This window comes from Patagioenas fasciata, chromosome 14 (assembly GCF_037038585.1).
Source record: "Patagioenas fasciata isolate bPatFas1 chromosome 14, bPatFas1.hap1, whole genome shotgun sequence".
NCBI classification, from domain to species: domain Eukaryota; kingdom Metazoa; phylum Chordata; class Aves; order Columbiformes; family Columbidae; genus Patagioenas; species Patagioenas fasciata.
The window spans coordinates 12452389-12474803 of NC_092533.1; the positions used below are offsets into that span (position 1 = coordinate 12452389).

Genomic DNA, 22415 nt, shown 5'->3' on the forward strand with positions numbered 1-22415 from the left:
AAACTCCAGACTAATTTTCTCACACCTGGCATAGATGTCCTTATGTCCTGATTTGTATTCTTCATGAAAATCAGAAAATTACGTGCTTGTTGTGAAGAACAGCTCTTTTAATCACCAAGATAACTTGTAAGTGTCACTTAATAATGCTACCAAACTGACAGAGGAAATGATGATTTGATTATAAGTGGCAAATTTGCCACTCCTGTAATGATGTCATAGTTTCATGAAGAGGATCCAGCTTGATTCTGAGCTAAAGAGAGCGCTACTGAGATCCTGTGCACAAGAAGAAAACACAACGTGCTGACTAACTTTCTCTAGGACTTAGAAGCCTAATAGATTTAAATTCTTGCTAGTTAGTTTATCCGTATTACAATAGCGCTCACAACTGAGAACAGAACTGGCACATGTAGTTCATGTATACATCAAGAACGGGTTATTTCTTCTGAAATCTTAGAACATACTTTGAAAAATAAAGAAAAACATGCTTTAAAGCCATGTTTTACAGACAGGGAAATGAGACATACAAAGTCTATGGCAGAAGAGGCAGCACTCATCTACCTACTTGGATATGATCTCCTTCATCTGTTAGTCTTCCATTAGGCCTAGAAGTAGAACATCCTTTCTTCCTATTGATTAGTAAAATAAACTGGTATTTACCAGATACTTTCACAGAAGGTAGGTGATTGAAGTTCCATTGATTTTTCTAGTTTTATCTGATTCAGGCTGGGGATTAGAAATACAGATATTGATGGCAACACTGCACATCTATTCTTCTTTAGTAATTGTTTAAAAGAACATACAACAATCAATAACATCACACAGGGGAATGGTGAGTGAATGCCATACTCCATGTTACCCACAACGCACAGGTCAGAAGGTTTTCCTAGGGGTTGGAATTTGGATCCCTTATGCAGTGGCAGGAATTGAACCTAACAATACTTTAAAGAGTTTGTGGTTTGGTTTTTTCTTTTCCCCTGAGGGGAGAGGAAGAATCTTCCCTGTGCTTTTGGCAATTTGTGAATCTAACTCTTCGTTGCCTTTGCCGTTGCTTCAAATGTTTGATAATTAGAAAAAAAAAAAATCAGGTTAGACTAAGATTTTATTTGGACTAATTCAAATTTTCTTTTCTTTCAGCTAAACTGAAACCATCACTTATTTATACAGTTTGAGTACTAAAACCTGTATACAAAGGAGTTCTCTGTACATTGCTGAAAAAAGTGAACAAGTCAAAGATTAGAAGCATAATCTGAAAGTAGGATAGATGAACAGGGAAAAAAATACTGTAAATGATTTAGTGGATGAATGTTTTATATTGACTCACATGTTCCTTCGCAGTCATTGTGAATGTTTCATGTTAATATTGATTTAAAGTTGGCTCATAAAGTATTCTGATGCCTATAATTCCTACCAATAGTTTGTGCTGGTTTTTTTTTTTTGTCTAAAATCATATGGCTTGTCATGAAAATTGCTGTACAGAATTTCTATTCCCAATGCACATAAACTACAAGTTCATTTATATTATTAATTTTTTTAAATTGTGATTCACCTAGGATACTTTGAAATATTTTGAAACTTTCTGTTCTTACCCTCCTTCATAATATCAGCCATTTACACCATAATTTCTAATGGAGCTCATGTGAGAATGGTAAGTAATAATGAGAAAAAAAAAATCACCTCTTTGCTAAGCTCCATTATACCAGCCCAAAATGAAAAATCCTTGTAGCTAATCCGTGTGTACCCCTTGTTCTCATTATTGAACCTTATTTTGAAAATACTGGAGAATAACTTAATTCTAATGAAACTGAACTAATACAAAGGAAAAGTAAAAAATATGGGAGTGAAAATAAAGTTAAAAGTCAGGTAGGAATTCAAAAGCAACCAGAGAAGTAAAATGTTACCAGTGTTATGCTATCAATATCCAAGAAAATGTAAAGACTTGTTACATTACCCTCACTTTTCTTGCTCATAGTAGACAGACTAATCATCAACTAATACATACAGAGCTATACATATTTACTGTCCCTCTGTTTACAAACCTTAAATGTATTTATACGATAAATACGATAAATATATTTCCAGCTGTATGATATACTTTGAGTTGGTGCAAGCCCACAGGAGAAGAATAAACAGCTCGATTTGGCACCAGAGATATTCCTTGCTCTAGCAGGTACATGATGTATATGCACACAGCAAAACGTTTGAAAAGTATCCAGAAACACAGAAAGTGCTCATTAGAAATAAATGTTCATGGCATGCTTCCTACCTAATTTTATTTCGCCAGTTTTCTGGTAAGGGCTGTTCAATCAAGGCAAATAAACTTAATCAAAATTAAAGAATAGAGAGTATGGCTCCTAAATTTTAAGACAGTTTCTAAAAGATCATTGGATATTATCTTTGCGTCATGCTAGGAGTGGTCTATTACAACCAAGCAGTCTTCTCAAAAAGCAAGATACAACTACAGCAGCTAACACAATTTAGACAGCTACTGTATGGATGATAACTCACCATTTAAAGGCCTTTTTCCACTCAGAACACTTCCAGGTTCAGTAATATAAAGGCAGACTCTTCACCTTGCCTTGAGGCTAGTTTATTGTACTTCCATAGGAGTTTTTCTCCCTATGATAGGATTAACATACACTGCCAGGTCAGCACAGCTGGAAAGAAGTTTATGGGAACATTTCTATCCAAACCTGTTATATTTAACAGATAGTGTTATTTACAGACGGTTCAATTGCTATGGGAAAATTATCGACTGACTCTTGACTTCAGCTTTTTCTCTCTGCCACTAGCCTAAATAAGAATTATTTTGCAACAAAATAAAGCTGTCATCCCTGGAAATGAGTCATTCACGTTACTGTGAGCAGCTGGACATGAAAGAATAGTTGACTATATGTATTGGTCTTAATTATCTTTCTCCTTCTAGTGTTACAAAACTATATAAAGAATAAAATAAAATAAATATGGCACAAAGACTAATAAATCAGGTCAGTCATGAAAACACATTTAAGCCCTACACTAATTCATTTTGGAAATAATTTTGTATAGATTCACCCGGAATTTGTGGAAATGTTATCACTCATTTGATGAGCAGACATCTGGAATTGATACAAGCATTTTTAAGCTAAGGTAAGACAAGTTAGTAACAACCTTGCTTCCTTTAACCTACTCTGAGACATCACTGGTAAAGAAGAGATTTAAAGAGTACAGTATTGTCCAAGAAATTGAGGGTAAGCATAGAAAGAAAGCTTTCCAAAAAGCTGCAGAGAGGAAAAAACCCCTTTGTTTGAGCCTAGGCAGAACTGCGTACTTTTAAAGGTTCATTTCCTGGGGCTTTTCTTCCTATTATGCCTTGATGCAACATAAATGCCCTCAAAATTACTGGAGTGTTTGATTTTATCAGAGTCGCTATTTTTAAAAAAAATTTTTGACTTGTCTTTAAACAACAGAATATTCACAGCAAGATTTAGGAAGTAATTTAGAATTTATTGAAGGAATATAATCCAGTAAGACTAGAAAAGTCATTGAATACGTATGAAAGTATAGCTCTTAAACTGAATTTAGCAGCAGTACTCTGTCAGTGAACAGGCACACAGGCCAACTAAATGTCTACAAGAAAGATTATGGAGACTGTGAAAGATGTCTAAAAACTGCTTGAAAATCTGAAGAATTCTGCCATTACTGTGTCAAAGCTTCCGAACACTAGAGGTTCAGCTCAAGGGAGGATCTGGCTGCAGACTGAGTATAACACAGCTCTCATTTATAACGTATTTTATTTTAGTCCTTAATGTATCTATCAAATGAAGCAATGAACTAAACGGCATCTAGATAAACCCCTTTGTCTATGTTTTGTCTGAATCACACTCTCATCAATGTTTGCCTATGGTTTTAAACAAACATTGCTAACACAAATGGAAGCAAATCCGAAGGAAACAATTGTCATTTTTCTTTTCCTGGTACAGACAAAGCTTCTAAAAGAAGAGAGAGCGTTTCTTCACGCAGCTAAGTCTGTTAATCACGAGCCTCATTCACAGCCCTCTTTAAAATCTAAAGAAATTATGTCATTTAATTATCCATTATCTGTTTGAAGATACTACTTTGAAGATATACAGTAACAACATTATGTTAAACATCATTACAAAAATAAAATATAAAATGACATAAATCAATCATGTATGCATTCATTCTCGTTGCGCAGACGAACATGACCCACCATATTTGCTCACAGAAGAGCTCTGATTTCTATGACATTTTGACCAGCATATTGTAAATGACATTCTTTAAATGGCAAGAGACATCAAAAGGCAAAGGAAAATGGCTATTTGTAATGTAGGGGAGCATTACTTTGTTCAGAGCTGTGAATATAATGAAACTATCTGATTTTCCATATGAAATAAGCACAGTCATAAAGAAGTTTATTATTATACTCTGAACAGCTGCTCAGGTCTTATCTAATTGGAAAGATGCATTGTAGCCAAGCTAAATGGCACAGTGAAAAGTGTTTAATACTTGTATTAAAAATTACTTGTATTAAAAATTGCTTTAGACAGGAATAGAGAGATAGGATGTTTTAAATCAATAAGTCAGAAAAGTTTCTTAGCTAATAAATTTATGAAGAACATCTGACTTCAGTACTAAATTTTACCATCTAAGGATGTAACTCATATTGTGTTTGAGCCTTCAGTATTCACTAAAATGCTCCATCTTTGGAAGGTAAAAGCATATTTTAGAAATTCTTTTCCATTTTACTTTTTCTTCACCCTCTGTTCGTAATTATCTCTTCAGCGTATTTGTCCAGACTCAGAAAAGGATTCAAGTGCTTGAAGGGGACTTTCATATTAGGTGTAGGCAGATACATTTTGATGTATGACACCAGACATTGAGCCTCTGTGTGACCATGATGGGGCCCAGATTCTGTCAGTGAGAGATGCTGATGCTCCTGATTCTGCTTTTACTCCCAGTACCTGATTTGACCATGTTGATCGGTTCTGTACTTAGTCTTCCTAAAGACCATGAGAAGTTGTACACTTCATGTTCTGCTCCCAGTCTCATCCTAGCTAACTGTGCTGGTAAATGTTTTTGAATCATACGTAATGAAGAGTCTTTTGACAAATTTCAGATATGGCTCATTTCTTCTTTAACCCAGGCAGACCTGCATTTTTCACTTAAAAACCAATCAACCAACCAAACTCTTCAACATTCATTTCTGTTACAGATTCAGGGCCCTCTTCTACCTAAATAAATTCAAATCTACATTGCATACCTCCAAAGTGCGTGTCCTAACCAGTTACCTACAAACTAAGTACTTCAAAATAATTAAATGTTTTGGATTGGAAGGTTTTCAGGCATGATACAGTGATTAACCACTGTCCCAGACCATTTTCAGACTCAGTGCATTGCTGGTACTACTCTTTACATTTTAAACATGACCTGTGTTCTTTAATCTTATATGTATAACTATTTTTAGTACGATGCCAACACAATGAGGATCTGTCCAGTTTCCATATTACATAATGACACAAAAAACCCCTTTTGTCTAGTCCCAGACACTATGTTGAATAACCTTTCACTGCGCAGAATTTCTGAGTCTATTCTGTTTTTCTTATCACACAATAAAATAAGAAGTGCTGCCTGAATTCAATGGGAAGTTTCTTGGCAATGTTACAAAATTTGGGGTAGTAACTGAGCTCCTAAATATAAGAGTTTAATATTGGAAAAATCAAACCTGAAGTATGGTAGACAGCTTCAAGCCAGAAACTAGAGCCACTCCTCTTTCCTTTGGAGACACATTGTGGCAGAGTCTCTCTGATGGATATCGCTTGAATTTGCAAATGACTCGTGCAGATTTGATCATGTAAAATAATAAATATTTTCTTTCAAATATATGCAAACATCTTAAAAAGCCACAAAGATCAGATACTCATCATTACCGTAGGTATGCTTGCAAATCTCATTTCATGAATTAATCAGTTTCATATAGAAACCGGCACTACTTAGCAGTGTGATTTTCAGTTTTCATATTCATACAAGGCAGAGAGAATAACTAAAATTATTAAAGCTATCTATTCACTTTATTACTGTAGATGAGCTTAGATAAGAAAGTATCAACAGAATATTTCCACTTTTTAAAAGGTTGCTATTTACCTTTTATCTTTTTGGTTTCCCTCCTACCACTTTATGTAATATAATATCTAAAAAAGCAAACTTAGGCCATCTGTTCTTATGCCTATTTCCAGCACACTTTTTTGTTGTTTTTTTTTTTTTTCTGTTTCATTCCTCTAGTCTAACTCATTTTAGCAGTACTGGATCTCCTTCTGTAACATTTTGCTACAGGGAAAATCCATGTTTATTTCCATACAAATTAATAGACCAAATCAAACAATGAATATGCAAATTCTGGGAATAGCAGGAGTTTTGAAAAAGAGAGCTGTGGAAAAGAAAAAAAGAAAAAAAAAAGAAGAAAACTGTCTACTTATAAATACAAAACTGAAATGTTAGAGAGCACCTGTAAGGAATGTGACAAAGTGAATCAATTATTCTAATTAGCCTCTAGACACTATAAAGGAATATACAAGACACTGCCCAGATCAACAAACAGAATAAAGAAAATATTATTTAATTACACTAAAAATGAATGGGGACAGAACTAGAACTCTGTGAAGTTTTCTAGATCAATAGTTTATTCACAACCAAGAGGAGAACAGAAATTATGAGAAATATTTGCATACACGTATGGCATTTCAAGCAAAAAAAGGGGATAGAAGGACAAGAACAAGTGGTAAGAAAACTACCCTAAGCTTGGCTGGCATTACCTTTGGGATCCTGACATCAAGAATTTCCCAGCTGCTTAAGCAAATTTCTGTCCTTACTTTGAAGGAATTTAAAAGAACCAGGCTTGTTAGTGTGATCTGACAGAACACATTTGAAAATTCAGTTAAACCATTCATAAATAAAATGGAAGGAAGTAACTAAGCAAACATGTTATTACGTATAAATAACTCTGAGCCCTTGTGCAATCATTTGTATATTTAAAAGAGCCTAATTTATTTGTTTTCCCAGGATTTCCCTTCACAGATGCTGCAAAGAGATTTGTTTCTCTTCTTTCTGGAGGATTGTGACTGCAATGTCCATTAGGGAGGATTATTTTGAGAAATAGTCTCCCCATCTGTTGCCTCTTTTAAACAGTGTTAAGTAGTATTTTTCCTCCCCGGAAAAACTGTCCACATGTTCCTTTAGGGCTGTGCAGCAGCACCCTGGAATAAGCACCTGGGAAATGCAACTGAGTGGAGCAGTCCCAAAGAACAATATCTGTTTACATGAAAGTAAGAACGGCCTGACATTGCAGTAGAAAATTACACTCATAAAAACAAAGAGTGCATCTGTTGAGGCACTGTAACCTGCAGCTTAAATCCCTTCATATCTCAGCAAGGCATTCTGCCTGCAGGAAATGCTGCTTTCTGTTCTCCTCTGCCTGCCTGGGTACTTCCAAGCCAAACTCTGGGTACTAGGGTGACCTTATCTATTTCAAGAGTGGAAAGAAAGAAATTTCACATGTAAAATAATATTTCAGGGCCAGTAGGACAATCAGTTCTAAACCAAATTAAAATTTCTGATTTTTTTACTTTCCACATCTCTACTGAGGTCTGCAAAATTTCAGTTTTGAATCTATACTTGTAAGCTTTGCTACACCTCTCACCTAACTCACTATGAGCATAATTAAGGATTGGAATTGATTGCCAAGAAAAGTTGTGAAATCTCTATCCTTGAAGCTTTTCTAGAGTTGGCCAGCAAAGCCTGGTTTAAAGTGAGTCAGAGTTGACACGGCTTTTGAGGAGGAGGTCGGATGTCAGACCCCACGCAGTCCCTGCCTGTCCTCTGACTCTGAGTACATCCCCACAATGTACCCGGGCCTCAGGGTGCAGCCTGACAATAAGCTACATTTTTCTCTGACAGATTTTTAGAGAGATTTTCTGTCCTCAGTCCCAGTTCTGAGAGCTTTATAGTGCTGAAAAGAGTCAAATACTAAATTCCTACCATTTCTGTACTTCCTGTCACTATATATATGGCCACAAAGCAGCTTCTCAAGCTTCATTTCATCTGAGAAAATGAGCTGTGTTAGGCAGTGAAGGACAAAGATGTGAGTATAAGTTTTCACAGCAGGAGAAACGTTTCTTTCAGTACACACCTAACTTACTAAGTGGTATATTTGTATGACACAGAACTATATGACTTCATTTTCCCTTGATAACTCACTGTTCAAAATATATTAGGAAGTTTATATTTTGGGGCAATAGGATTCTTAAAACCATAGAGAAACATTGAAACAGAAATTTGTCAACATAGGTAAAAGCTGGGATCTAGTCTGCAACTGAGATCACCACACAATCTCCATTTCAGGGGAGAAGGGATGATTCAGATCCCTTTGTTTGCTGTCACTATATGGTCCATGTCATTTACAGGCTCAAAAGAGGACACTGTAAGAGAATGATGCTACTCTTTAACATTTACGAAACTATCACACAAAAAAGACAAACAAACAGCAAAAAAAGGAATAAAAGCCTTACAGGTCTCTTGCAGTCCCAGCAATTTGAAGACATTTTCTATGCAGTTACGGTTCTGAGTATGTTGTAAGTAATAGAAGTCCAAATAACTTGAAAAGTAATAGGGTTCAGGTTTTTATTAGGAATATTTTTCTGAAAGTCATTACTTAGCAGTGGACTTTCATGTTGGAAAACTAAGCTTGACAGACAGAGATGAAAAGAGTCTATAAACTTATAACATTTTTGGAAGTCACTTTTTTTTTGTCATTTTCTTTTGATCTTATAAGCAATACTCCTAATTTCCCATTACATGTTCTCCATTTGCTTTTTAACTCATATACCTCATTTCTCATTACCTTTAATATGTATGGTTTTCCTCTTTTTTTTTCTCATCTGAATAACAAAAAATGTATGCCTTTGTTTTTTTGTGGCATCAAATATTTTCATTGCCCTTAAACCTATTAAATGAATTAATTTCTATCAGTTCTTGCAGAAAAAAAATAAATTAGAAAAGATATGTAGGAGACCACCTTTTTAACTTTTGTGTTTAACAGCTTAACTAAACAATTGTCTGTTTGATTCCAGCCCCTTATTTAGTTTATACATAGCACTTTTCTATCAGCCATAGAAAGTAACATTGAAGGGACCTCATATACATGATTGACCTCAGCAAGCAGTTCCAGTGCTCTTGGATTCCTACCGTAAATAGGAATTTTGAGATATCCAAAGATAGTTAATCTGTGATAAATCTCAATCATCCTTCAAAACAGAAAGAGCAGCTATTCCCTTCCTCTTTCCACCAGTACATACTTGAAAAGCTGACATCATTCGTCTCAGACTGAACTGCATTTACTCAGTTTTTTCACTTTTACTTTGAAAACATTTTTCAGGCTTTCTGGCCATTCTTTCTGAATATTCTGAAATTCATCATATTTTATCAGATCCACTTCTATTTTTTTAAGGTCTAACCCTATTTCCTACCATGCCCAACTCCCTCTTGCCTCTGGCTTAGCATCCTTAATGAATATAGTAAGGATTTCATTAATATAGATCATTAATTAATATCTTTCGTAACAAAAGGTCCAGAATCAACACCTGACGAATCCTACTCAGTACCCTCCAGCATTTTTAAAGAAAATTGTTGAAAACAACTGAGAACAAATTTCTAGAACTAAATCATATATCCCTAGTTTGCTCATGAGAATATCATACACAGTATCAAAAGTCCAGAGTAACAAATGTGCATTCCCTGCCTGCCAGCACAGGTCCACTGTTATCAGGTAACATTTCCAAGGTGTATTTGCACCCACTGTACTGGATGTGATCTTTCAAAATGCTGCAAGTTTGTTTACAGACATCAAAAGAGCTTAACCTGAAGAGAAAACAGGGCCATATCATGAGACGACTTCTTCAGCATTATATAAAGGCAAAAAACATGAACAAAAGATAAGCCCACCTTATAACTCAAATGTAGATGTGAAAAACAGATGTTTAATACTGTATTGATAACTATTTATACTGTTGTGTATCCTTACTCTTACTCTTGCATAATTAATAGAACACTTTAGAAAATCGACTGCTTCTTTCTGCAGGGGAAAAAAAAATGTTCTTTATGCCTACTACTTCCATTAATGTTTTGGAGGAAGATATCAAAATCCATTTGTAATGGTTATGCGGAATGGACATAACATTCTCTTGGCAAGGCTGCCTGTAAGGCTTTGCCAGCACAGGCTGCACAGCTCAGCAACTCCACATCCCCTCCTGATGTGGCCATTCCCGCTCCACTCACCTGCACAAAACCTGTGCCCAAACCTGTTCTTACACAAACGGCAGGAAGATTTTCCTCACATTTACTTGGGAGGGAGATGCTCCCGTGCTGATGGAAACAGACTTTGAATCTTGCAGTCACAGGAAATAATGATACATCAAAATAGATCTGAAGATTATGTAAACTGTCTAAAGGAAATACTGAGTCTGGCATGGAAATGCAGAGCTTTTTGCTCTGTATTAGTGAACACTAAGTAAAATGTCAAACCTACATTGTATGTCAAGTCAGATTTTCTATACGAAAGGAATGACAACCACAGAAAAAGTCAATGAGGCTGGGTCTGATAGAAAGAGTGGCATGCTCTGAGTGTTTGCTATAATACAGACGATGGAGACAGGAGTCTTAAAATACTCTCTGATGAACAAAGTCAGGTTTTCTACTGCTTTTACTTTTAGATCTTGCTTCCTTGGTATGAGAGAAAATCAGAAACAGTAAAAATATCTTTACTGAGAAAACAGTAATTACAATTGTGAAAATTGACTTTCTGAGGTTAAACTATTTTCTGTCAAGGGGTGGCCTTTCCTTGCATTGATGTGCAAAGACCTGGATTTAGATAACCACGATGTCAAAGACAGCAGTTAAACATGCTCTTAATTATCATCAAAGTTTGGGAGGCTGGAGCTTGGGCTTTATTCTAAACACGCATTTCAAGTTGCTTCCTGTGGCCTCTTGTCAAGAATTTGCAGACTTTACTCTTCTGAAAACTATATACTGATAAAATGTTTCTTTCTGAAAGAAGTAATCACTCCTAAGATAGCGGAGATCTTTCCTTGTGCAGAAAACAAGTATCTAGTGTTGATGTTGTTCTTGTTGCATTATAGATTGGGGAAAACCAATAAACGAATGAACCATGTTTTTCTAGTCTATGAGAATTTTCATTCTTCATGTGGGAATAAAACTAATATTGTAGATGTGCACAGATTGAATGAACAGATTTGGCATCTTCAAGAGTGTTACTTTTTTGGTAAGAGTAAATAAGAAAAAATATTAAATTTTTAATTTTCCAAAAGGATAAGAAATCATGCTTTGTAAAGAACACAAAAAGACAGAATTGGACAACTAAAGGAAAAAAGCAGGATCCTGTTCCTCACTTTATCACTCAACTATACCTTAACATAAAATAGAGTGATAGTGGACAGTGAACGTTTCCAATATAATTGCAAAGTAGCCATTAGCGGTATGAAATAACTGAGTGTTCAGAGGTCTCTGTTATGTATACAGTAACAAATCACTTACAGAACACATTAATCCTTCTCATTGTGAGTATACGCAGATGAAAATATACTTGCAAGCATACTGGTCCATCAAATGTGCTGCTGCTTAGATGATTTCAAGAACACCTGTTTGGCTTTATTCCAATACACATATATTCAAGTACCATAATATAGTCATTGGAAAGTATCCTTTCAAAATTATTTCCTCAAATTTCTAATGTGTCTTTCCCTTTGGCACTCAGTGCCGCTTCTGTACACATTTTATTTTTTCCTCTCTCATTACTAAGTAGAGAATACATGTAGTTACACGTTTACTTATGCCATACAGGTACTGAAAGGTAACTTCCAAAACAAGTATGCAGTGGGTTGAATGATCACTGATCATAATCGGACTTAAAAACAACTGAACTAAACTTGTCCCACTGAAAGTATGTACTCTGTGAATAGGGTTCCCTCATTCCTCCATATGAAGATCCTGGCATTATCCCAGAGGGGACAGCAGCACTGTCTGTCTGCTGTCCCTCACTTTTTACTCTCAGGAGCACAAGGAAGACAACTCTACCATTCTCCTGTCCCCCCATTCAGTACCAGAATGCAGGATACAGAACCTGCCTACGTGGGATGTTTTCAAAAGTCATTGGTCTTAAATTTAGAGATCTAGCAGAAGGTGTGGGGAGAAAGTTATGGTTTGAACACAGGGTTTTGACATAAGCTCTTTATACAGTATAAACACACTCAAAATACTGTGCACAAGAAATGCTGCTAAAGAATTTATATGAATACATATCAAAATATTGCTCTGCAAATCATGCCTTTTTGAAACTCCCGTGGAGGAGACACTTCTCACAGGCATTAATAAAACTGCTCAGAAAATAATCATTATTCTGCTCCTAAGAAAGCATCTTAGTGTGGTGATTTAATTACATACGAGTTCAGTGCAGTGGAACTGGGTCCTCTAGATACAGTTCCAGGATAAGAATGCTTGCTCGGGTCGGGGCAGGGAGATGGGGAATGCAGTTTGCTGAAGGAGGTTTATGAGAAGAGAATCTTAGATGTTTACAGCACAAAATTGCATTCGTTAAGCCTGTGGCTGGCAGGAGCTTGTAAATCTGAGTACAGCAAGAGAGCTCTTAGCCAAAAACTTGTTTTCTTTAGTGTTTTAGCACAAGATCAAAGCATGTAAACAAACACAGTATTTTGGGTTTGTGTTTTGGTTGTATTTAGGCTACCAGCTTTTTTCTTTTTTTTTTTTTTTTCTGTAAGTCAAATACTCAGAGAGTGGTTGCTTAGAATAGAAACCTGATGAAACTGTTTAAATAAAAATCTTTCTGAAAAAAAATGTTCGCTTTGCATAAAAGCCTGAAATACCACTGTATATACTTAGGAAAGAATTTCCATTTTTTCATTGCTAAACTCTAAGAGAATTCTTTAAAAAATCATTTCCCAAGCAGCACAAGATTTTGGCTTTTAAAATAATACAGTAGGTTGAATCCTCTAAGAAGTTGACTTCAGCTTGGTAGATTTCTTTAAAGAATTTTTATTTTCACCTTTTTAGTCTTTTTTTCTTGTATTATGACAGCTCGAGTGAATCCTCTTAATTCTAATAAATAGCACCAAAACAATGCTTAAATTTTACTTTTTCAGTTAAATAATAAAATCCATCTGGAGTCCTACTTTGCCAGTCTAGAACATCCATATTGCACACCAATGATAAGCAATTTGTCTGACTCCTTCATCCAGGATGTAGAAGGGAAAAACAACAGCGAGATTCAGTGTTAAAAAGCGACTATTTTTACTTATATAACAATAAACAATTAGTTTTAAGTTACATCTGCCAAAATAGACAGATCTGTATTTGGATACATGGTGCACCGTAGTTCATCTGCTTAGCACTGATATGAATGTAAAAATATGTGCATTTGCAATAAAGTTCAGTTAGACTTGACTAAAAAACTCTTTGAAAGGCCCAGATTCCCTGTCCATTAAGAAGTCAATAATAATCTCTAAACTATTATTTTAGTCTAGCACTACAGACATAACTTCTATTCAGTCCACCTCCATATATCGCTCCTTCACAAAATCTCCATATGTTATGCACAGGAATTAAAAGAGAATTAGACATCTAGGTCTTCTAACTGGAAAATCCACCCACAGTCCCTTTCTTGTCAGGAAGTAGCCAGACCTGGAGCTCCTGCTCTAGTACAGAATTGTATTTATCAGTGAGGTAATAAACTAATATGCTAATAGAAAAACACACACCTCCCATACACAGCCACAAAAACATACGTATACTACTAAATGTACCAAACCGTGAGCTACCATGAGTTATGGAAGACACTCATTTTCAGTTGTTTCCACTTAAAAAAAAAAAAAAAGAATTTATACCCTTACTTATGAGCAGAAAATGTATTAGAAGATAGGCCATGGGAAAAGTGCTAGATTGTATCAAATCCTAGAATGCCATCTAAGAAATGTTTTATATTGGATGCTATTTTCCTCACAAGTTCAGTATTTGTATATTTCTCCAGGGCTAGAAAATGCTAGGAAAATATTGGGGGAAAACAAAATGTTATCAATGTCATTGCTACTACTATAAAATATATATTTATGTATAGCTTTAAGCAAGATATTTTTGAAAATATGCAGATTCATGCAGTTCAAAATGCCTTTTTTAATAATTAGGATATTTTATTTCTGGCTAAAAGTAATTAGATACATTTATTTTTCTCAGTACTAAAACAATGCTTGCTATGCAATTAGCAGTCTCCTAAATCATCACTAGACAATTTAGCTACCTAGGTGTTTCCTTCTTCTGCATTTAAGAAACCGTCCCCAACCCATAAAAAACAGTTACCTCTTACCCAAATCTTATGCCACTTGAGAAATAGTGAAATTAGCATTTTATTTTTGATTTTTGTCTAAAGCAACATAAGGAATTAGAAACTGAAGCAGAAAGAAGTTCCAGATTACCTGGTGATATATTGACATTGGCAGTGTCCTTTTTTCTACTTTATCTATCCTGTATAATACTTTATTTTTTTTTTGCATTTGCTTTTTTGCACATATCTTTTATCTTCGTTGTTAATGTATGACGTAAAATTTGATACACGACAAAAAACAATTTTAGAGTAAGGAAAAGCCATCTGTTTTTGGGCTTAAAGATCCAGACACATTGGAAAATGAATGGCAGCTGAGAACCTCCTTGTAAATGGACAAGCTGTCTGCCAAAGTACAGTAAGATACTCTTGGAAATGTTATTCTGGTCTGATACAGAACGCATGTTTTCGGAACAATCACTTTTGTGTTCAATTATTCTTCATAAGACATTTTTTCCATAAAAAACTGTTAAGTCATTTCTTGTGAAGATACCACATTTGTGCTCAGGGGCAAATTACTATGTGGGATTGGTTTATCACACAAAAGGTGTCAGGAAAACATTTCACACTAGGCAGTGTTCTCATGTAAATTTGGTCCTTTGTGATAATTTATTATGATGGAATTCTGAAACATCACTGTCTGATCTGAGTTGTGGGCACAAGAAGCAGAACTCTGTGCTTCAAAGACAACACGTGTTCAAATAGAAAACAGCCTATTAGGTTTCTGTTTTCTGTAGCAGTTTTATCTGCTACAGATAAACAACTTTTTTCACAGCAAATGTTATCATCATAACCAGAGATTATAATATTGAAATGTATTAAGCATAAAACCTGGTTTTGCTTTCTTTTCCCTCAGGCCAAGGTTGCAAAGGACTGCAAGGACAATTTTGCATTTGAAATTATTTACCGTCAAAATTGCTATTACTTGAATATTGACGGATAAGTTTAATGTATTGTGGTCAAGAATTTTGATATCTAAATGATATTAACTGTGCTATCTACCATCTAGGAACACTGAAAAACTGACTGTATCAGAGGTCGAAGGCCCTAATCCCCACTACCTTAGTGCCTAAACGTCAACTGCACACATCAGAAAATAAAATCAAGTAGATCTGAGATGAAAAATTGATCATAAAATGATGATGTAATTTTTAATACGCAGAACAATCTACATAATCTTCAGTGTATACTTGTCCATCAAATCCCATTGATATCCAATTAACAATGTGAATAGAAAGTGCAGCTAATAAAATACTTACAGGACTAATATTATCATTGGGCTATTATAGTTAAATATGTCATGTTTGGAAACAAAAAAAATTTGTTTGATGGCTGAAGGCTGGATGTGGGGTGTTGTTTGAGAATCTGGGACAGCAACTACTTTATCCATTTTTGATGGATAAATTTCGTTCTGCATTTGGACATTGATATTTACCAGATTGGCCTGAGTATTGGCAGGTTTGAGCAGGATCCAGACATCAAATTTGATTCAGACTACACTCAGTCCAGAGGGAATTTTTGATGCTTTTATTCTATTAGGAGCATTTCATTTTCTCTCCATTTCTTTAGAAGAATTATTTCTTTATTTCCCCCTTGAGTTTTAGAAAAGATGGGTTTGGAACTGAAACAGTGTCAGCTCACATGTCCCAGTTCCTGATAATTATGTTTGTGCAGCAATCCCACAGTTTCTAAACAACACTGGGGAGGCTTGATGCTATCTGTATTTGCTTTGGTTTTAAGCAGAAAAAATTGGGCAAATGAAAAATTGGTTATTGCAGGTCATGGTCCAAGTGCCTATTTTAGACTGAGGTGCTCTTACTTTGGGAAATCATGAGATTCCCTGAATTTTTACTTCACTAGGAGCTGCTAAAGTACAATTTTGGACAAATGAATTTGGGATTCTGGTACCAAAATTTGTCTATGTCCAGTTTTTATAGCCATCTAGTGTTTCCCCCCTGGCCAGGAAGTATTTCCTGTGTCTGTGTAGCCTGGTTATATTAGGGGGAGGGGAGATAAAAACCTTGCATGTTCCCCCTAATTCTATGACACTCTGAATCACCTCATTCATACTGACTCCACCAATGCTGCTTTCCCCATTTCCTGAGTTACTTAGCAACAACCATCCCTCCCTTTTCCACTCCCCCATCCATCCTTTCATTTTTTTTTTTCCTTTGCAATCACGATTTCCAGGCTGTTTAGAAAAATGAGGATGCTCAGCAGCACAGGGCAAGCTTTTCCTTCCAACCTCCCTTTTTATGCCTGCCAAATCCTTCTTGCCTCCCAAATGAAAAGCAAGGCTGCCTGCATATGTGTAATCAAAGGTTAAAAAGCACCCCGGCTGACACCACGCATGTGTTAATCTGTGCTGCAGCAGAGTGCATCATTTCCACTTTGACCTCAGAGTTAATCTGCATTCAGGCAGAAGATCCATTGCTTTATTTTTTTCTTTTTTTCTTTTTTTCTTTCCTCTCATTTGCTCTATTGCTTTATCGGGTTTTGTTGCATGTGTGTGAGTGGTTCTGTAAATGTGTGCATGTATTTCTCCTTTCCTTGACTGTTTTTATTCTCCGAGTGTCTGCGGTTTTGTTGGTTTGGGGTTTTTTCTTTTGTTGTTTTTGTTTTTGTTTTTGTTTTTTTTCTCTCCCAATTATATTATTCCCCTAGATTTGGAAGCTGCTGCCTGCTGCCTGAGCTGACGTTTCTGATTATATCTGCAAAGGGCTTGTGCAGATCTAATTTCTGTCCCCCTGCATATTAATTCCCGCAGCTGGGCGCAATGTATCATCCCACTGACGGGACCTGGTAGGGAGGGGGGGAGAACCGCTACAAAAAAAAATTAAAGAAGGAGACGGATCCATCTGCAACCCAGAGGAAAGGGGAAAAAAACTGGTGGGGGGGTTGGAGAAAAAGAGATGTTTGCTCCAAATCCGACAAGCCTGGGGAGCACCGCATTCCTGAATCCTGCATTTTCTCTCAAAATGATGGTGTGGGCACTTCTGTTCCTCTCTCTCATCCAGTGGTAAGATGTGCTTTCTGATTCTGCTTGGGGGGGTGGGGGGTGAGGGAGGGCTGGGGGGCGAAGAATCTGTTTGCAAATGTGCAGAGCTGCGGTGAGAATGCCGGAGGTTTGGATGGTGGCATTACATTCATCTATTTCCTAGCTGCTGAGATCTTACAATGTTTTATTTCTCTTACATCGTTGTCGCTCTGAAATGGACAGGGGGGACGAGCAGCGGGTGTGTATGATGGTGGTACATGCCGGGCGTTTCACAGAATGTGATGCCATGTTAATGAAGCCTTTTATCTCTGAATTATTGTTTGCTACAGTGCACGGAGTTATAGTACAGCTGTGTTTTGTGGGCAGAATATCAGTGCATTCGCGCTTGTTTTCACCTCAGCAGCCACATCATGGCTGTGCCCGGGCTACGGGCTCCCCGGTGCCTGAGGTTTATTCCTCTGTCAGAGCCGGGGAAGGATCAAGGACCAAGGATGGGGCTGCAGGTCCCTGCATAAGCCTCCCCAGGAGGCAGCGAGCTGCTGCCTGCGTTTCCCAGCTACCGAAATGCTTTAAATGCCGACGGAACAAGCAAAGGGATACAATAGTGTTCACTGAACATATAAGATGAATGTTTACAATGGCATTTACCCCACCTCACTGACACATGTGCTGTTTGAAGACAAGCTGTGCATGCTGCATATGTGTATTGTATTTATAAATGTAAAAAGCTAAAAATCTTAACAGCAAAGGAGGAAGGAGTTTGTACGTGGATAAGTAGAAAGTGGAGGGGAGGAGTGAGTATTGCTGCAGTGCCAAGCATTACGCTGAACCAGACGTTCCTGCAAAAATTTGTGGACTGTGCATTTAACAGGTTAGATGAGAAAGCAGCACTGCATTGCAAAGTACCTGGCCTGGCCCTGGGGAACAGCCTCTTCTCACAGCTGCATAAGTCCTGTTGTCATTGATCCATTAAAGAAGTTAGTGCCCGCTCTCTTTTCTACTATTAGTGCTGTATGCATCCAGTTTCTCATTTGAATTCACCTTCCTTATCTCCCCTTCTTTTACCTGGACACTACCATACTAAAAAGTGGGTTCTGTTTGCCTTTTTGTTAATTTGTTTAAGAAAAATCAGCCACTGAAGCTGCAGTGGTAGGATTTCAGTTCTAGGCAAAATAAAAGGCAAAAATCATTGGCCAAGGAAATGAAAAGTTGCTGGGCTTTAGAGTAACTTTCTTCTCATAAAAAAAAAAAAAAGGGCTCTGAAGAATTCCTGTGAAAAGAAACTTAAAATGGTTGAAAATGGAGTAGAAAGTGAAATAAAATTTGGTGTACCTACCATGAGGCTTTGTTATTGGGAGTACGACATGTAAGGTATCTCCGATTCTTACAGAATAAATTCAGATTACTATGTGAAAACAGTGATGGAAAACGAGCTTTTACAGGATTTCATGAACACAAAGTCTCAGATTATTTTGACACAAAACTTCCACTAAAATAATCCCAGATATCTATCTGAACACGCTTCCTTCTTTTCACTCTTTCAGAATAACATACCCTGAGAAGAATTTTGCCTAAGTGATTTCATAAGTTTTCAAATAAACTCTTCATAATGCAAATTAAAGTTTTATCTCAGCAAAAGGTTCTGTTTTCTCTTCAGAGCCATCTCATGGCCAAGATGGTTTCCTCTGACAGCTTCCTGACTTTATACTTTCAAAGAGTAAATAACAGACGAGAAACAATATTAGAAAGCTACAAGTAAAGGTGAAAGTTATCCTTACTGCTTTATATAAATATTTTAAATGAGTCAATCTGAAAATATTATTCTAATTCTAATAATCAGGACACTTTTCTCCTGTTGTGAAAGAAACCTTACTCTTAGATTTGGAAACTCATGGGCCAAGACGGATTTATAAAAGCTAAACTTAGATACTGTTTATTTATAACCAGGATGCATTTTTTCTTTGTTAAAAACCCATCAAACACTTCAGAAGGAGGGAATATCACTGTAATATGTGTCATCTGTCTTGGACACTGAATTCTTAAAGGCCAATGTATAACTCCATGCTATGCATATGAATAAAGGTGTTGACATTAATCAGAATACACACAAAAGTTTAAGTATTTGCAGAATCTGATCAAAGTAATTGAACACATGAAAACTGATTACCAATACTGTATGGAAGTTTCCCCCCATTAATAAAAACTGACTATGTAGAGAAAAAAAATCGTTGCACAATCATTGATATTTAGAAGAATAGAGAAAGAAGAGGAAAGTTAAGGCATCATTTAGGTATTAATGGAAGCAGCTAAAATTTTGGCATTGACTTCAGCAAACCATGATTTGAATGAATTCAGAACCAATGACCTATTACAGCACTGCAGGATTTTACTTGGACAATAATTTTATGTCTCAGTTTTATTACCTGCACACCATACACCCTTACAATTGTGCACACTAACGTTTTAGGAAGTGCTTTCTTCAAATTTCTTCAAATTTGATTTTTGACATTCAGAACTGCACTGCAAACTTCTTGCATAAAGTTCCCATCATCTTCTGTGTCAGAGTAGTGTAACGGCTTTGTGCAGTCCCTCAGACTGACTGACGCCGTGTTTCAGCAAAAAGGAATCAAACCAACCCCCAGATTTCTGAAAACTGTTCATCAAAATCTTGGGGTTTAGAAACACTTTAAAAATGTAAATAAGATAGTTTAATATTTGCACACCTCAATATGAAGTTTAATCAGAACTATTTTTTTTATTACACTTCTTGAACACATAATAGGTAATTAACACATTACATGTAACAGAGCTCACTCGCCAGCAAAGTTTCAAATAGATTTAAAGCTATACTCTGCACACTATTTACATACAGGTTGTATTAGTTAGTTTTGCATAGTCCTTTACAATTTGTCAGCTAAAATCACATGAACAGAGCACAAAGTAACATCCAGATATGAAATTCTGGACACTAGCTACCTTTATTTTTTTACTCATTAGTGCCCAAGTAGTGTCATGGCAATGTTTTTATGCTGCAATTAGATACCTAAAACTGGAAACTATCAAGACTGATCAGAAAAAAGCATAAATAAAGCAATCACTTTAGCACCAAGAGAGTTTGGTGCATACGTGAACATATGTATCTTCACTAGTAAATTACTGAATATGGAAGTAAATAGTTTTTTTTTTTTCTTGTAAAGCACTATCAGTTGGGTTCTTGCAGCGTGTGATAAGTGATATAATAACAATGATTAAAAGGGGTATGCATATCCCTGAGCTGAACAGTCATTCAGAACTACGGTAAAGGTTGCTACCATCAGTTTGGTATTAATCCTGCAGCTATAGTTATTAGTACACTCGCTTTCAATATTTTCACACAGTGTATAGCACTAGTATTAACTCAGAGGTCCCATTGAAGTCACTTGCAGTGTTACTGGAATAAGGAGTTTTTCAGCAAGAGATAATCTCTCAACTAACAAGGAATGGTCCCCTTCTTTAAAGAAGTACCATAACAGGAGATGTGAATCTAGGTGCTTTAAATGATGACTTTATCCTTTTCTATGATACTATGTAACTGAATATTTAGTGCTGATTGCCCTATATGCCACAGTCCTTGTTTCAGCAGGGCTGAGGCTCCATGGACACAGGAGCTGCCCTCTACCTGGTCAGGGTTAGCAAGGCCAGTGACACTGCCCCTTAGTTTCCCAAGGCCACGCTGCATTCCTGACTGCAGCCAGCTGGAATGCTGGGACACAAACTTGGAACAACTACTGTTGGATTGAAGAGACTAAAAATCCAGTGATCTAAAGTAGATTTGAACAATTTAAAAAAAAAACATCACCATCTCATCATTCATAACTTGATGGGGCAAAAAAGATTACAGACACTGTTTCCCTACTTGCAAGCATATAATAATTCAGAGCTGTGAATTAAGCCTTTTAACTAACTTCTGCTTTAATGACTATACCACCTAACCATAACCCGCATGACAAAATCCATGTATTCCAAAATACTCCAACGACTACGCAAAGTCTTTCAGAAAGTCTGAATCCTCACAAATCTGAGAAGTGAAATTTGTTAATACAAAACTCTAAAAACTAACTACAGTAAAAACAGCTGAGGAAATTAATCTACACTTCGAAGTTAGTATTTCCCATATGATTCATATTACGTCTTCTTCATGGCCATCCAAATCATGCTTTTCGGTCTTAAGTTTAAATTGTTCTCGATTAGTGCTGATGTGGAAAAAAAAATCCTGACTGATTTGGATTGTGGTCACATTGTTTTCATTTTTGTGCTACACTTGCTCTGTTGGCATAAGTCAAGAAATTCTGTAACAGTTGCACAAAAATTTAAAAGGGAAGAAGTCTTTGATAGAAGCAAACAAGTGAAGGGAAAAGAAGCAAATGTCTGGTCAAAGGAAACTCATCCCAAGTCTCAGTCCCAGTACAATTAAATTCTTATATACTTAAGTAATGACCACCACTTTCTCCAGCAATTAACTGAATTGTTATTTGAAACCATGACTTATTAAAGAATTAGATAAAGCATTAGACACAGGTGAGCAATATGAGATGAACATGCTTATAGGAAGGTTGGTTTTTTTTTTCCATATTCTGCCTCTTATACGTGTTGCGAGTGTATCTGTGCTGTACGTGACCCATACACTACCTTCAAGAGACACATTCAAGTATCTCCAAAGCAGAGGCAGTTCTGAGGTCAATACCTCTGGGTGGTTGTGTCCTGTACTGGGGGCTGCACTGGCTCATTTGAAGCCAGATCTGTATCTCGTAGTCTCTGCTTTGTTATGTTCAACTACTCTGCCTATTAAAGTTCTGTATATTCCTAGATATAAAGATTCTATTAGGGTGATAATTTGATTTCTTTTAAACATTCAGCAGAATAATGAGATTGTACTGTGGTTCTCTATTTCATTGGCACAGTCTGAACTGCTGCTTTACAAAC

At 36.3% G+C, this 22415-nt stretch overlaps 1 protein-coding gene and 1 long non-coding RNA gene across 6 annotated transcripts in view; one reads left to right on the forward strand and one right to left on the reverse strand.

The window, feature by feature from the left end:
* The window catches only part of LOC139829115 (uncharacterized), a 401519-nt gene that overhangs the window by 155119 nt on the left and 223985 nt on the right, over nucleotides 1-22415 (reverse strand). The gene's annotated exons all lie outside the window — the stretch shown is intronic.
* GABRG2 (gamma-aminobutyric acid type A receptor subunit gamma2) overlaps nucleotides 16637-22415 on the forward strand; it is a 67239-nt gene continuing 61460 nt past the window's right edge. For 2 of the 5 annotated variants that reach the window (XM_071814794.1, XM_071814795.1), the window contains exon 1: nucleotides 16637-17474. In XM_071814794.1, coding sequence (XP_071670895.1) covers nucleotides 17368-17474 — 107 coding nt within the window. In that variant the 5' untranslated portion in view covers nucleotides 16637-17367. The remainder of the gene's footprint in view (nucleotides 17475-22415) is intronic. The other 3 variants (XM_065849213.2, XM_065849214.2, XM_065849215.2) reach the window with 2 other exon arrangements.